Genomic DNA, 15076 nt, shown 5'->3' on the forward strand with positions numbered 1-15076 from the left:
CCCCGCCCCCCCCCCCCCCCGCGGAGCCGCAGGAACAAAGCTCCTGGTCCCTCCGGGGGTGGCAGCTCCTGATGACACTGTGCAGCCAGCGGCTCTGCAGAGCTATCTGGGCTACTGCGATGTTTTTTATTTACTTTGTCCGCTGAAATAAATGTTAGCAACCCGTAAAGCCAAGGACGTAGAAGAACCCTCCCCTCCTTCCCTCCCCCGCACAGGCGCAAAGCTTCACAGTGCTTACGCTAAAATGTAAAATACTCCCTGGAGAAGCTGACGCTAGCAGAGTCTATGCAGAGGAACAGCGTTTCTGACGCTGAAACCGCTGGGAAGGTTGCTTGGGGAACATCCCTATTTGCCAATGCGCTTTTTTTTTTTTTTTTTTTTTTTTTTTGTCAGCGTGTCAGAATTACCTTGTGCTCAAGAAATCGTTGAGCAAGCCCCTCAAATAGCAAATCACACTTACGAGAGGTGATTAGGTATGAATTAGTTCGTTGCTGAAACGATTCTGAGTTAACATTTGACTTTTAATGATGAGTAATTTCTCCTCCAATAATCAAATATAAATGACTTGATGGGTGGGGGAAGAACACCAACAACTTTACGGCTGTTGCTGTCGTCTTTGCTCCCACTTAACTGCTCTTAAGACAGTTTTGATGAAAGAGAAGATCGCTTTATTGTATGAATCGTTTAAATTTAATTAGGGCTGAGGGTTTCCCCCCATAAGGCATAGTAAAAATTGAGGATAAAATATTATTTGGTGCAACGAAAACAAGAGAGATACAATTTAAATGTGTTTGTGTACTATACACAGTGAAATTCTCCCTCTGTGCATAGGTATGTGGTTAGATATAAAATTTATAATTTTCACATATGTTTTTGTATCTGTATATATGGATACATAAAATCAGAATCTATGTAAACAAGTAATTATAGCGTCTGCTCGGACTCCAAACTCCAGAAATGCAGCAAAACACACTGTAGAATCACACTGTAGTAAGAGGGAGGAGGGAGAGGGGTAGAAATGGAAGGTTTCCCTCCATTTCTCTCTAGCTTTGGGTGCAGTAGTACGTGTTTCTCACATGTTGACTCTAATTACCAGCAAAAAAGTTCTTCCGTGCTCTTGCTGGATTTGGTTTAGTAGTCAGCCCCCATATGAGTCACAGGGAACACGCAATCCCACTCCCGCCTGAGTGACAGCTAACCGAGGCTCCGGCTGCTTGTTGTCCCTTTAAAATCTCAAACCAAGGGTAATGATTTATCAAACTCTTATTATCAAGAAAATGTCACACGAAGGGCACCTTGCTATGCACTGACGCAAACCCAGTCTTTCCCAAGGAAGTATAGAAAGCTTTGCTCTGGACTGGGCAAAATTCAGTCTGCTAATTGCCTGTACTGCCGTTTTTACCTCTATCGACTAGATCTGTGGCTGTTTAAGATATGGTAAGTGCTTAATTTCTTCTCTTCGATATCGAGAAGGGTTGGGGAAGGGAAGAGGTGGTGGAGGGGGAGCTGTCCTCGGTGCTGCCGGCAGAGCCAGCGAGGGAAGCATCCCGAGGACTGGGGTAGGGATGATGCTGGGGAAGGGGCGAGGGAGGGGAAAAACGGTGGTACCCCAAAATGCACTAGGTTGGTGACCGAGCCCTTGCAGATCTTCTCCCTGATGCTGGGAGATGGGATTATGGTAGAGAAAAAACTTGTGAGGGAAGTGGTGACGGGCAGTTTTGTTAAACAGTCTAAAAAACATAAAGAAGGTGTATTTGTAAAGCTAAGGTTAAACTGCTAGAAAATGTAAGATTTGTCTGCAGGTTGTTTAATGTTTAAAAAGAAGATGCATTTTAAATTATAATTTTAAACTGGAGGGAAAGGCATGGGTGAGTGTGGGAGTGCCGTCAGTAATCTGTTTAATGAATAGGAATCGTTTACAGAAATCTTTAGAGTCAGAAATATAAGAAAAGGAGTAGGGAAAAGCTGTTACTGGCGGTAATTCTGCTGTGGTAGTGTGGTTACGTTTTGGGGGGATTTTGCATTTCACTGTCTTGCTGCCGAGCTTTGAAGCGTGGCAGCCAGCTCAGAAATGTTCACCAGCACTATTTCACTTGTTTTTTAACATCTCCGGCTGCCTACAGGGCAGCTTGTCTCTTGCTCATATATATAAAAAAAAAAGTCGATGTGCATTGTTGAATGACAGAAAGGAAATGGGGCGTAAAATTAAAGAATCTTTCTACACTGGTGATAGGGAAGGGAGCATCCTACAGTCGTGATGTGAAATCTAACGAGGTCTGGCGGCGCAGTGCTGTAGAAACACTTATTTAAACTCGAATTACGGGTTTGCAGGCGCTGGTGCTGTCTTTTGTTTGAGGGTGGTTTGGATTTTTTTTGTTTTCCTTACTGTTTTTTCCTCCCAGAATATTAACATTAATGGGAGGGCAAGCGGGCGAGCCGGGGCGCCTCGAAATCCTGCAACACTCTCGTATCCAGGTTTTCCAGCGCATGCGTTTTGTACACGAGGATAGAAATCCGTAGAATCTCTGCAGTCCCAACAATTTTTTTTTCCCCTTCTTCTTCTTTTGGTAAAATATGTGACGTTCTCATTTTAGGATTACGCCAGTCAAAGGGATATGAGCAAGCAGGTTGTGAACAATCCTGAAACCTTGGCTCCTGGACCCAATGAAGGTGCGGGAGTTGTAAGAATCAGCCCCGAAAATGAGCCGCAGAATGTCCCAGCGCAAGCCCCTGCCGCGATGGCCAAGCTTCCCCGGTCACTCTCTAACGACAACAAAACTCTTCCCTCCGAAGAAGCTAAACCAAATGATTTTGAGAGGACCAAAGTCGGGATCTGCAAGCTCAGCAGCACCCCGGTGCAAGCCAACTCCACCCTCCGACGGGAATCCGTGGAAACCTTTCCCTGCAAGCACAGCCTCGGGGCAGGGACCACTGGGCAAGCTGCTATCCCTCATTGCAAAATTCCCGCTTTGCAAAGCACAGACGGGGACGCTAATCTAAGCCTTGGTAAGAGCACACTGGAGCAAAACAACGCCTGGGTGACCTTGAGCCAGAGTACCGTGGTACTGGGCACAGATGGCACCACTTCTGTTCTTCCTGGCACAGTGGAGGGGGTGAGTTTTCTCCTTACAGGGTTTCTTTCCCCAGTTTCAGCTCGTGGGAGGTCTTTGCCACTCAGCACCGATTTGGGAGTGAAGTTCTCAAATCAGGTCCACATCAGTCGGGGATGTGTCTGTGTCGTGGGGAGGAGGGAAGGAGAAAGGGGAGAGAGGATCATAGATCCAGCGCTGTACTGCTGGCGAGTGCTAATAATGTAATATCGGTACAGACGACCATCCTGTGTAATTCCAGCCCGTCCACCGAGCAGAGCCTCTTGTGTGCCCGTTCTGACCCGCAGTACACGGTGTGCACACCTTCACACCTCCCTGCACGAAGCCTGGTCCTGTCCCCAGCCAGGGGAGAAGGATGCCTTGCTCTTCCCCTGCTCAGTCTCGGTCGCCTGCCCAAACCCCTGGAAGCTGCATGCCTCGGGCCCTGTAACCAAAAATAGGGCAAAACTAATCAGCCCAATCCCAGGAGAGGTCGAAATGCGCCGGTTCCCGGGAGGGGGTTCCCCGGTGGGGTGTGAGAACCAGGTGCCTATTGAGATGCCCCTGATGCTCTCCCTGTCCTCCTCAGTATCTGCACTTGCCCTGGCAGGAGAGTGGTGGACTGTTCTGTAAAAGAGGTTTTTTTCTTTACTTCGTGCCCCTGCTGTGCTGTCGTCCCTACTCTTCCGAGGGCATCAATTCCCAGAGGAGGCAATGGGACCTCCCTGGAACAGGGGATTGGGAGCCAGGCGATTTACCCCGAGCCGTCCGCGGAGGGCCATGGTTTCAAAGCCATGGTATGAGGTTTATTTTTTGGGCAGAAAGGAAGCCTGACAGGGGCGGCTGCAGGCCAGGGGCACCCCGGGAGGGGCCCCCCAGCTCCGCCGCTGCTCCCCGGGTCTCCCCCCAGTGCCACCGGCAGCCGCAGCACCGCGATCTTGTTTGCAAAAGTGGCTGTTTCCCATCTCTCTCTCTCTCTCTCCTTTTTCTCCCCCACTTTCTCCCCTTTTAGGAAGACGATGTGGGGGATGAAAATAAAGCCAGAGGGAACTGGTCCAGCAAGCTGGATTTCATCCTCTCCATGGTGGGTTATGCAGTGGGGCTGGGCAATGTCTGGAGGTTCCCGTACCTGGCCTTTAAGAATGGGGGAGGTATGATGGCTTTTTCCTGTCTCTCTACCTGCAGTACCGTACGGGTCTGAGCCAGTCCCTGCCTTTTTGGCAGGGAAAAACAGGAGGGAAGCGGGGACAGGGTGCTCCCTGCTGCAGGGCAAAGCCTGGCAGCGAGTCCTGGGCTGAGCAGAGGTGCGGGGGCACCTTCAGCTCATCAACAACTTGGTAAACCTGCCTGGGTTTTGGTTGGTTTTTAGGGTTTGGGTTTTTTTGTTGTTGTTGTTTGGTTTGATTGGGGTTTTTTGTTTTGGTTTTTTTTTTTTGATGGTCGGGTCTGAAAGTCGGAAAGCTCCGACGAGATTTCTTTAAAAAGTAGCGCTTTCCTTAAAAAAACCCAGCAATTGGTGCTGGACTGAGAGGGAGAAAAATCAAGGGGCGGGTTGATCATAGAGGGAGGGCTCCGGGGCCCCTCTCACCTCGTTTAAACTCAGTCGGGTCTGAATCTGCAATGGGTGGGATGGGGGAAGACGAGGGAGGAGGGACACACAGGGCAGGAACCAGGATAGACACAAAAGGACATCTGAACCCGCGTAGAGATGTTTTGTTATTTCGTAAAGACTGGGAAAATTGTTTTAAATCTCTCGGTGATCTGATTGAAAAATAATCGTTTGAAATAGAGTGAACGTTTCTCGACAGAATAGAGAAGGTGGAACACGGGTTGTGCCTGTAATAGTTAATAAGGGGAAGAAAAAGTTTATTTGCAGGGGTTTCCCTGCCAGAGGCTCTGATTTAAAGGGAGAACCGGTGAGTGCTGATGGACTCAAACCCCTGCAGATGTAAGCCCCTTCCCTCTGTCAGCAGAGGATATTGGTGCTGTGGTCGTCCAAACCAGTTGTGTAGAGCCCGTAAGAGCTGTTTCCTGTGAGGGAAGAAGTGATTTTAAACCATTTTTAAAATTGTGAGCTTTTTTAATTGTTTTCTTTTTTTACGCATAAGTACTTCTAAGCGGGAGGTGTTAAAACAATCATTTAACAATAAGATTGTCCCGAGTAAATGCTGGAAATGCGGCAAACTGCCGCCCCACTCCCCACGCCCCGTCGAGGTTGGCGGCAGCGGGAATCGATAACAAATAAAAAAAAAAAAAAATAGCTGTATGTCTTGACTAAGTTATCCCCAGTATCGCGGGCTGATTCAGGTTGCTCTCTCTTCTCTCCCCCCTGCCCCCCAAGGTGCGTTTCTCATCCCCTATTTGATGATGTTGGCTCTAGCTGGGATCCCTATTTTCTTCCTGGAAGTCTCCCTGGGGCAGTTTGCTAGTCAGGGCCCCGTGTCGGTCTGGAAAGCCATCCCTGCCTTGCAAGGTGAGCGGAGCAGGAGTCGGCCCGGTTTGGGGGAGCATGACCTGCACCTCTTCCCTCGCATGGCTCAGCCCCCGCGCCCCGTCCCGCATGTCCCAGCGGAGCAGCCCCCGGAGCAGGCAGAGCTGTGCCCGAGGAAGGTGATGCTGTGTCCCTCTGCTCCCCCCGCTGCTCCCCCGGCCCTGGGATTAACCTCCTTAACGAGCCTTCTCCTCCTCTCTCCGTGTCTCTTCCCAGGCTGCGGCATTGCGATGCTGATCATCTCGGTTCTAATAGCCATATATTACAATATTATTCTGTGCTACACACTTTTCTACCTTTTTGCGTCCTTTGTACCTGTGCTACCTTGGGCTTCCTGTAACAACCCGTGGAACACGCCAGACTGTAAAGATAAAAACAAACTTTTGCTAGGTAAGTTGGGACATCCTTTTTATTTTATGCTGATTTTTTTGTTTTGACTTTATTTTATTTTTAAATTTAGGTGGCCCTAGTGGTTTTCCAGAGCTTTCTTCAGCTCAGCTGCGCCCCTGGGAGATGCCAGAGGAGACTGCGGATGATCGTGGCTAGGCAAAGTTCCCAGCACGGGGGAACGATCCCTTCTCAAGCCACTTTGAAGTTATTTGCATCACATGCTTCCCTCTCCTTTAATTTAATTTTTTTTCTCATCAAGGATAACTGAGATTTTTCAATTATAATGTTAAAAAAGCCCAACTTCTTTTCTCACCACCTCCCTCCGGGGAAAACTCTGTGTAGGGGAGAAAGTTCGGACCAAAATGCCGTAGTTGGCAGCCTCGGGTGTCTGTTGAAGGTAAATTATTTGTCCTTAGAGAGGCGTCTCTTTAACGAAAAAAAACGAAACTCGTTTTTGCAAATGGCCCAAACCACAGGATGACATGAAAAGGGGAAAGATAAACTTACTAAACTTGCTTGTAATTTTACAACCAAATTAAAAATAAAACTAAAATTAATCTATACGCCTTATTTTTCTCTTTTTATTTTTGCCCCCTCATTTCTTCCTAGATTCCTGCATTATTGGTGACCATCCAAAAATACAAATAAAGAACTCTACTTTCTGTATGAGTGCCTATCCAAACTTAACCATGGTTAACTTCACCAGGGAAGGAAACAAAACGTTTGTCAGTGGAAGTGAAGAATACTTCAAGTAAGATCTTTCTTTGTTTAGAGACGTTATGTTAATCTTTCTTTAAAATCCACTGGAACAGGCAACAAATCTGAAATCACTGCTTGGAAAACTAGAAATACAATAATTAAGAACAGAAAAGAATGCTTTTTTTTTATGCTTAGGGATTCTGAGAGCTAAATTCAAACGCTGATTATTTGTGTTCTGTTCCAATGGTGCTTAGCACAGCTGGGGGGTTGGCCCAAGCATGGCAGTTTTATCTACTACTGCAATGCAGATAAATAAAATAATACATGGTGAGAATTGCTGGAGCCTTCTAGAGAAACTGCTGAGGACGCTGAAGCAAGACAAAATACAATAGGAATTTGCACTGAGTTGCTGCCTGTGGTTGCTCTCATTATTTTTTTTCCTTTTTTTTCCCCCTTTTAAATTTTTTTCCTTTTATTCTTAGGTACTTTGTATTGAAGATTTCAGCAGGGATTGAATATCCTGGTGAGATTAGATGGCCCTTGGCACTATCTCTTTTCCTAGCTTGGGTGATTGTATATGCCTCCCTTGCTAAAGGAATCAAGTCATCAGGAAAAGTAAGAACGATGGGACTGTACACTCACAAGAAAGCAATGTTCTGTTTTAAGGGCCTCACACTCTCCTTTAAGGCAGTGAATAACTGAAAATATTTTCTGTAAATGACTAAGAATTAATTGAGTTGCCTTTTTCATATCTGTGTTTTCCTTTCTAGTCAAAACATAAACAAACAATTTTGGTTCAAGACTTGTTCCCTAATGAGCTCTTGAGCTGTGCTTAGCAGTGGGATGGCAAAAATGGTGCCTATTCTTATTCCCTATTCTGTGTGGTGTTCATCAAACTTCTGTCTTCATCTCATATTTCACTGGAATACAGAAAATTGTGATGTAAATTAGGATGTTAAAGAACATGTTTGAAATTCAGAACTGAACTTCAAGCAGGAGCAAAATAACTAGATATTTCAGGGCATAAAGATAGTGGAAATCCAGACATGAATTTTCTAGAGCTGATCAGAGAGTTTCTGATTGCAAGACATCCCTTTGTGTCTAGAAGCTGACATCATCTGTTGGAAGGTTGGGAATTAACAGAAAATCCAGAGACTCAGTGCCAGGGGAAAGCTCAGATATTTTCTTCTCCCCTACCCTAGTGTGATAGGAAAAAATGATTCACGAAGACAAAAGTCAAGAATCAGACAATGTACTGGTTAATAACTTGGGATTAGATGTGGCAGTAGATATTTCTTTAAATGACTCTTAGTGGCCAAGAAAAATATTAACTCTCTGGTGTCAGAGAGAAAAATACTGACTCCTTGGTGTCAGAGAGAGAAATCCTCTCTATGCAGAGATTAATTCAGTATATTGACTGTAAAAAATTCATTAGGGCAACTTGTGCAAATACCTCTTGAAACAGCAAAGAGAAAGTCAGGAAAGCAGTTTCAAAAGTCACTTCAGCTCAGACTATAGGTTCAGGGAGGTTATTCTCCTCCTCTGCTCTGGTGTGACCCACCTGGAGTCCTGTGTCCAGCTCTGGGGGCCACAACATAAGAAGGACATGGACCTGTTGAAGTGAGTCCAGAAGAGGCCACAACATTGCTCAGAGGGCTGCAACACCTCTGCAATGAAGACATGCTGAGAGAGTTGGGGCTGTTCAGTCTGGAGAAGAAAAGGTACTGGGGAGACCTTTTAGTATCTTTCAGTACCTAAAGGGGTGACAAGAGACCTGGAGAGAGACTTTGGACAAGGACATGGAGTGACAGGACAAGGGATAAGGACTTCAAACTGAAAGAGGACAAATTTAGGTTAGATACTAGGAAGAAACTCTTCCCTGTGAGGATGCTGAGGCACTGGCACAGGTTGCCCAGAGAAGCTGTGGATGCCTCATCCCTGGAAGTGTTCCAGGCCAGGTTGGATGGGGTTTTGATCAACCTGCTCCAGTGGAAGATGTCCCTGCCCATGGCAGTGGGATTGGAACAAGAAGATCTTTAAGGTCCTTTCCAACCCAAACCATTCTATGATATGGTTCCACAACATGTTATGATTCTGGTTCATGTAAGCCTTAGAATTTAATGTGAAAAATATTTGAAAAACTTTTGTGTCTAGAGCTCTGTACTAGATAATTATTAAGACATTAAACAAACAACCACAGTTGTATATTTAGACATTATGATGATGATGATGTCTATCTGGATAATTTCACTGACTTTTCTGTTTTGCATTTGGACCATATTGTCATGGTGTTATGCAATTATGAAGAGTTACAAACAGTAATAAAAATTCTTTAGGATCTTTTTTTTTTAGTTAAATACAGAGAAATTTATAGAAATATATAGGAAAAAACCCAGAAATGTGTTATTGAATGGCATTTCTCATTTCATTTCCATAGTTTACTCTGAACAATGATCAAAGGTGATATTTTCTTTTAGCTGTAAATTCCTATTGTTCCTCTCCAGATGGAGACGAACCTTCTTCCCCTCTCTATCTAGAACGCCAACTCTAACCTCTGTTGCTATTGATGTTATTCCTTTTTCCAGCAGCATGAAGAGCTGCAAAATTTCAGATTTCCTGGGAAATAATGCTGTTGTTTCCTAGTTTATCCCCTGACTGTTGTCTCTGAGCATGAATAACTGCTTTCTTCAGGCAATAATGTAGCACTTGTATTTCCCTCTTCTCTCTTCTTGGCCAAATAAGCCTTTCCAATAACCTTTTCTCTGCTCTGTCCAGGTTGTGTACTTTACAGCCACATTCCCCTATGTAGTTCTTATCATCCTTCTTATAAGAGGAGTAACTCTCCCTGGCGCAGGAGCTGGAATCTGGTACTTCATCACACCAAAGTGGGAGAAGCTAATTGATGCTATGGTGGGTTTACTATTGCACTTACAACTCTTACTATTGCTCTTACAGCACTTACAACTAGGGTGAATAAATCATACAGAGCTCAGAGTCTGTTGCAAACATTTTCTATGTGCAGAGGTGATATTGTCATCTCTGGCAACTTGTTCTCCATCTTACATGGATAAGGTATTATTTAGGGTCACTGGTAGAGAAAACATCAGTATCTGATGCAGATTTTTCCTCTTGTTTTATTTTATTTTTCTGAATAGATTTGAATGGATATGTATCAAACAATATAGTTTGGATATTTGTCTCCCATATACAGTAAATTTCATATTGTCCTTTTATATGGGCTTAACAGGAACAGTGCTCTTCATCAAATAGGTACAATGGCTGGATTTTTCTTTCAACTATTCTATTGACATCCTCTGTTCCAAAGTTCATTTAAAGTAATTGTGCTAATCCCCTCTCAGCAACATTTAATAGTGTTATTGATCTTTCTAACACGCTTTCCTGAAGCTGATGCTATTTTCTCTCCTGCTTGTCTTACTTAGGTTTGGAAGGATGCTGCCACTCAGATTTTCTTCTCCTTATCTGCAGCATGGGGAGGTCTAATTACTCTCTCTTCCTACAACAAATTCCATAATAATTGCTACAGGTATGTAAGAGTGGAATACATTGGTTTTATTAAACAGGTTTGTCCAACCCAGTCATCTTTCAACTTGCAGAAATCTGGTTTGTAAAACCCTCCCCTCTTGTTTCCCCTCCCCTCTTGTTTCCCCTCCCCTCTTGTCTTCTCTCCCTCTTGTCTTCTCTCCCCTCTTGTCTTCTTTGCTCTTGTGTTTTTAATCCTTTTTTTCTTGTCTTTTTTAATAGTCTTTTTTTTCCTCATCTTTTTTTTTCCTCCTGTTTTTTTTTGCCTCTGAAGTGTTGCTAATTGAAATGATTAATAACAAGCATTTGGCATAAGGAAATTTCTTTGGTTTTGTTTGTTCGTTCTGTTTTTATTTTGGGTGCATGGTTTTTTTTACATTTAATCTTTCTTGACTTTGTGTGTTGTCTCTTCTCTCCAGGTCCTAATCTACCAGTCTCAAGATGAGCCTTAGATTTACTAGAGTTCTTATTGGCTCTTCATTTTTCAGAATCCTAGAGTCATAAAATTTAGGGGTTTGGATGGACCTTACAGATCAACTAGTCCCAACCCAGGGCAGGGACACCTCCTCACTAGATCAGGTTGCTCAAGGCTCATCCAGCCTTGAACACTGCCAGGGTTGGGGCAGCCACCACATCCCTGGACAACCTGTTTCAATATCTCACCACCCTTAGAGTAAAAAACTTTTTTCTCACATCCAACTTAGACTTTCCCTCCTTCAGTTTGAACCCATTACCCCTTGTCCTATCACTGCAGTTCCTACTGCTGTGACACATGCAGGAGTTTAACTTGCAACTTCCATATATATGATTCTCATATCTCCTAAACGTGTTGTTTTTCTTTCCACAGTTACTCTTAGTGTGGTTTTACATGTACAAATTTGTTGCAAGTCGTGAAATTTAAAGTCACTTTTCATTGAAATCACCGAAAGTAATTTTTATAAGGAAAAAAAGTCAATATTCTGGTAACATAGTATAGTTTTTCATCCCGAAGCCTGAAGATAAATATCTGCAGGTGGAAAAACCAAAAGCAAGTGGCATTAGTAGAGTTCTTTCCTACTGTTTCACTGTCTTCAAAGCCAATCTGAAGCAAAGCTTTTCCAACTCCTGCAATGACAGAAGTGCTGACCCAAGACAGCCAACATCATGCACAGGGACTGTCCCAAGAGGATGCTTAAAAACTTCCCCAGCTCAAGACTTTAAAACACAAACTCCTTGGGATTTTGACTGCCATATCCTTTAACTTCTAAATACAGAATAGAGAATACTTTCAGAAGACAAATGGATCAGGATTTTAAAAAGGAATTTTAGAAACATTTTTACTCGAGTTCAAAAGTAATTTTACATAATTATCCCCAAATGTGGATGAAAGGTTAACTGTTGCATCCTCAGGAACTCCCTCCCAGCATTCCTTTGGGTCCTGTGTTTGAAAATGCTGTTCCTGGGCTTTGATTTTTTTTTTTTTGGTTGATGAATGAATAAAGCCAGAATAGCAGAGAAAAAATAAATAGAGATGCATCATGTTACCTTTCTGCATTAATTTAGCAATGCTCTATGGAGTTTGAAAGAAGTTAATCAAAGTTTTGATGGGAATACATGAAATGAGGTATAAAAACCTTACAGTTCTAATACTAAATACAAGCTTTGCCTGTGTTAAAGAGGAACATGGGAGACTGAAGTAGAAGTAATCAGAAAAGTTTTGTTACTTCTAATATTTTTAATTTTACAGCACAACTTGAATACTGAAATGAATGAATATTTTCTCTTCCAATTTTTACATTAATTAAAATGTTTTCTCTTCCAATTTTTACATTAATTACATTCTAATACTGCAGATAAAATTGTACTTTTCAGTTACATATTAACTTTAAACACAGTTCAATAATCTGTAATTGCAGTAGATTTACATAAATTGACTTCACAATGCATACACAAAATATTTTACTTCCAACTAATCTAGGTTTTGGAAGAAAATCAACACACGATGATTCCAAACAGAACATTATTAGGTTTTTTTCTGTAGACCCAATGAATTAATCAAGCCATTCCTTTTAAGAGATGTTCTGTTAGTAATTCTAGTAGTTTTCCATCTCAGTGAGGTTCTTGACAACTTTTTGGGTTGTATTTCATGCTGTTCCTGACAAACAAATAGCAGTGGAAATAAGCAATTCTAGGCAATGTAACCCCTTCAACATTTAAAGTGAGTGACCAGTTTGTTCCTACATTGGTATAGTTTATGGAGAAGTCCTCTGGACACACATATTGTTCAAAAGAAAAAATCCTATCAAGAATATAATAACTATGGATGGGGTTCATGGGTGGTGGTTTCCTGTCAAGTCACATGTCTTGGCATATCCAGCATAATAAGACATTCATGTATCGATTTCTTCAGACACCTTTAACAACAACAACAACAATGGAAAAATGCACCAAGGAATCCTTTACAGATGGGAAGGTATTTGAGTGAGTCCTGCAAAGTACAGAAAGCTTAACCTTGAAATTTTTTGTATAAAGACAAGAAGGATACAAACCAAAAATCATCTTACCTGGATGGCAGTGGTTAGTCCATATGTAATCTAGTGAGCAGATGAGTTAAAAATTGTGTTACAAACCATGTAATCATGGCTAACTTCTTCAGAGAGGCCAAGAGCAGAAGTACTTGTCCTTCTGCACAGCCTGTGGTTCCTACATGGCATGTGGGTGATGGAAACCTGCACAGCTGATCACTGATGGTGGTATGAAGACTTCTGTGCTCTCTGATCAGCATCAAATACACCTGATAAGTGTAAAATTTGAGCCTTCATCAGCATCCCCACAAGGCTCATGAGACTCCTGAAATATGTACAAAACCTTCCTGGCATGTACTGCAACAAGTTGTCATGGCTTGTTTTTTTTTCTTTGCAGGGACACATTGATAGTCACATGTACCAACAGTGCCACAAGTATATTTGCAGGCTTTGTCATCTTCTCAGTTATTGGCTTCATGGCAAATGAACTCAAAGTGAATATTGAAGCTGTGGCTGATCAAGGTAGGGTACAGTGCCATTTCCTTACTTAGGCAGGCACTTGGTGGCACCTTCAGCTCTGGCATTAATGAGGATATTGATATTGGAGGTGGAAATACTGGCTGCAAACTGCTGTGGATTGGTAAACCATTTGTAGGTGTTTCTGTACAGGAGAAGGTACACTGGGAGTCAAGACCTTATCTGAAGACTCTTTATCACTTGTTTGGTAAGAGAACAAAGGAAGCTGAGACTCATTTAAAATCGTTCTGTAAATGACTGATGGAGGGTCAGTTGGCAGTTTCTTGACAGCAAGTAGTAAAGGATGCTGAACATCCAGGCTAATGTCATATAAATTCAGTGTTCAGTGCCTCCTGTCTTCTTTTTGATTTGCCAGTCCACTAAGTGACCACAGAAAGTTTCATTCTTGTCCCCATTTTCTGGACAGATCAGACTATGATATTTGAAAAACTCCATGTGAGACCAGGTGTTTTCAGGAGTAATGTTCACATTAATATTTTCATTTTAGACTTTACCTCCATTCTTGAACAAACAAAACATAACCAATCCCCAAATCTAAACCACACTGCACTCACCAAAATTATTTGTAAGGAGTTGGAGTCAAAGAAGCTGTCCCTGAGTGGAGGTGCAGTGGAGATGGACAGAGAGATGGACAGAGCAGGGATGGAGAGACATGTCAAGGATGGTGGAGGAAACACTTGGTTCAGCTGGTGCTTCTCCCTGGAGACAGTGTAATATTTAACACAAGAGACCTAAACTCCTTTTCTGCTGAGTGCTTGGTGGTTTTTGAGTGAGTGACTGGTCCCAGACTGAAGCTCTCTGTTCCCAGCTGTTTCAACAGCTGTTCCAGAGGATGTGGAAAAAGCTGTCACAAGACAAGCTTATTGTAGGGCTGGGAGTGCATTTGTAAGAGCCCATTTAGGCCATTTAAAATTATTTCACAAGGATGAGGCTTTGCTGCTTTACATGACAGGGGAAGCATAATTTAGTCCCATAATAGAAGTTGACTGTGCAGTAGGAAGAGAGTGAAGATGAGGGATAATTGTGGACGGAGATAGTGCATTGAATTAGCCATAATTAAAAAGCAAACTCAGGAAGGGGAGAAAAGAACCAGCTCTTGTCCTTTCCTTGCCTATGTTTTTTGTTCTTAATTCTAAAGTTGTATTTCTTTTTGCAATGAAGGAGAAAAAAGCCAAAATGATGAAACATCATGTCCTTTCAAGTTTTCAAAACCTTGAATGAAAATGTTAATGGAAATAGGAAGGAGCTTTCTCCTTTTTTTTTTTTCCCTCCTAAAATATAAATCTTAAAAACACAGTATGTTTTTTCATTTCGATTTTTTTTTTTCAGGAAAAGCTCATCTATCTGCTGAACAAATAAAACACTTAGCATGGAGGGAAACACATGACAATCTATTTTCATTCTATTCTGTGATTAAGAGCATAGTGCAGCTGAAAAATATTAGTCATTTAAAATGAAAGTTCAAGGTCATTTGACTTTTTAAATTTCAACACATATAAAATATTTGGGCTTTTCCTGGCTTTATTAGATTTCTAGAAAGAGTTCATGCCCATCTAGGTCTTGGAAGATGGAGAGGATTGGAGCCAACCTCCCTGTGACTGTTGAACTGTGGTTGGATGCTACCAGCCATGTGTTACCTAGGACAGCTCAGAGAGGCTGAGATGGAGAGTTGTGCATTTTCACATTCTATAATTTAATTTTTCCTAAAATTGTGATTAATGGGAACTAATTATTCTGAGACTTAATTAAACTTCTACATGCAGGAAGCTAATGTAAACAGAGCCCTTATCTCTACTAGTCAAGAAGAAATCTTTAATCAAGAGATG

The 15076-nt window shown here is 42.5% G+C and overlaps 1 protein-coding gene across 1 annotated transcript in view; it reads left to right on the forward strand.

The window, feature by feature from the left end:
- The window catches only part of LOC103806470 (sodium- and chloride-dependent glycine transporter 2-like), a gene marked incomplete at its 3' end in the record, with an annotated part of 26606 nt that extends 13371 nt beyond the window's left edge, over window positions 1–13235 (forward strand). Inside the window, exons 3-11 of the mRNA XM_009079525.1 lie at window positions 2595–3113; window positions 4102–4240; window positions 5431–5562; window positions 5797–5970; window positions 6580–6721; window positions 7152–7284; window positions 9445–9579; window positions 10110–10213; window positions 13111–13235. Of these exons, the coding sequence (XP_009077773.1) occupies window positions 2595–3113; window positions 4102–4240; window positions 5431–5562; window positions 5797–5970; window positions 6580–6721; window positions 7152–7284; window positions 9445–9579; window positions 10110–10213; window positions 13111–13235 (1603 nt within the window). The remainder of the gene's footprint in view (window positions 1–2594; window positions 3114–4101; window positions 4241–5430; window positions 5563–5796; window positions 5971–6579; window positions 6722–7151; window positions 7285–9444; window positions 9580–10109; window positions 10214–13110) is intronic.
- Window positions 13236–15076: the final 1841 nt, after the last annotated feature.

The sequence above is a fragment of the Acanthisitta chloris genome, unplaced genomic scaffold, assembly GCF_000695815.1.
Source record: "Acanthisitta chloris isolate BGI_N310 unplaced genomic scaffold, ASM69581v1 scaffold860, whole genome shotgun sequence".
NCBI classification, from domain to species: Eukaryota; Metazoa; Chordata; class Aves; order Passeriformes; family Acanthisittidae; genus Acanthisitta; species Acanthisitta chloris.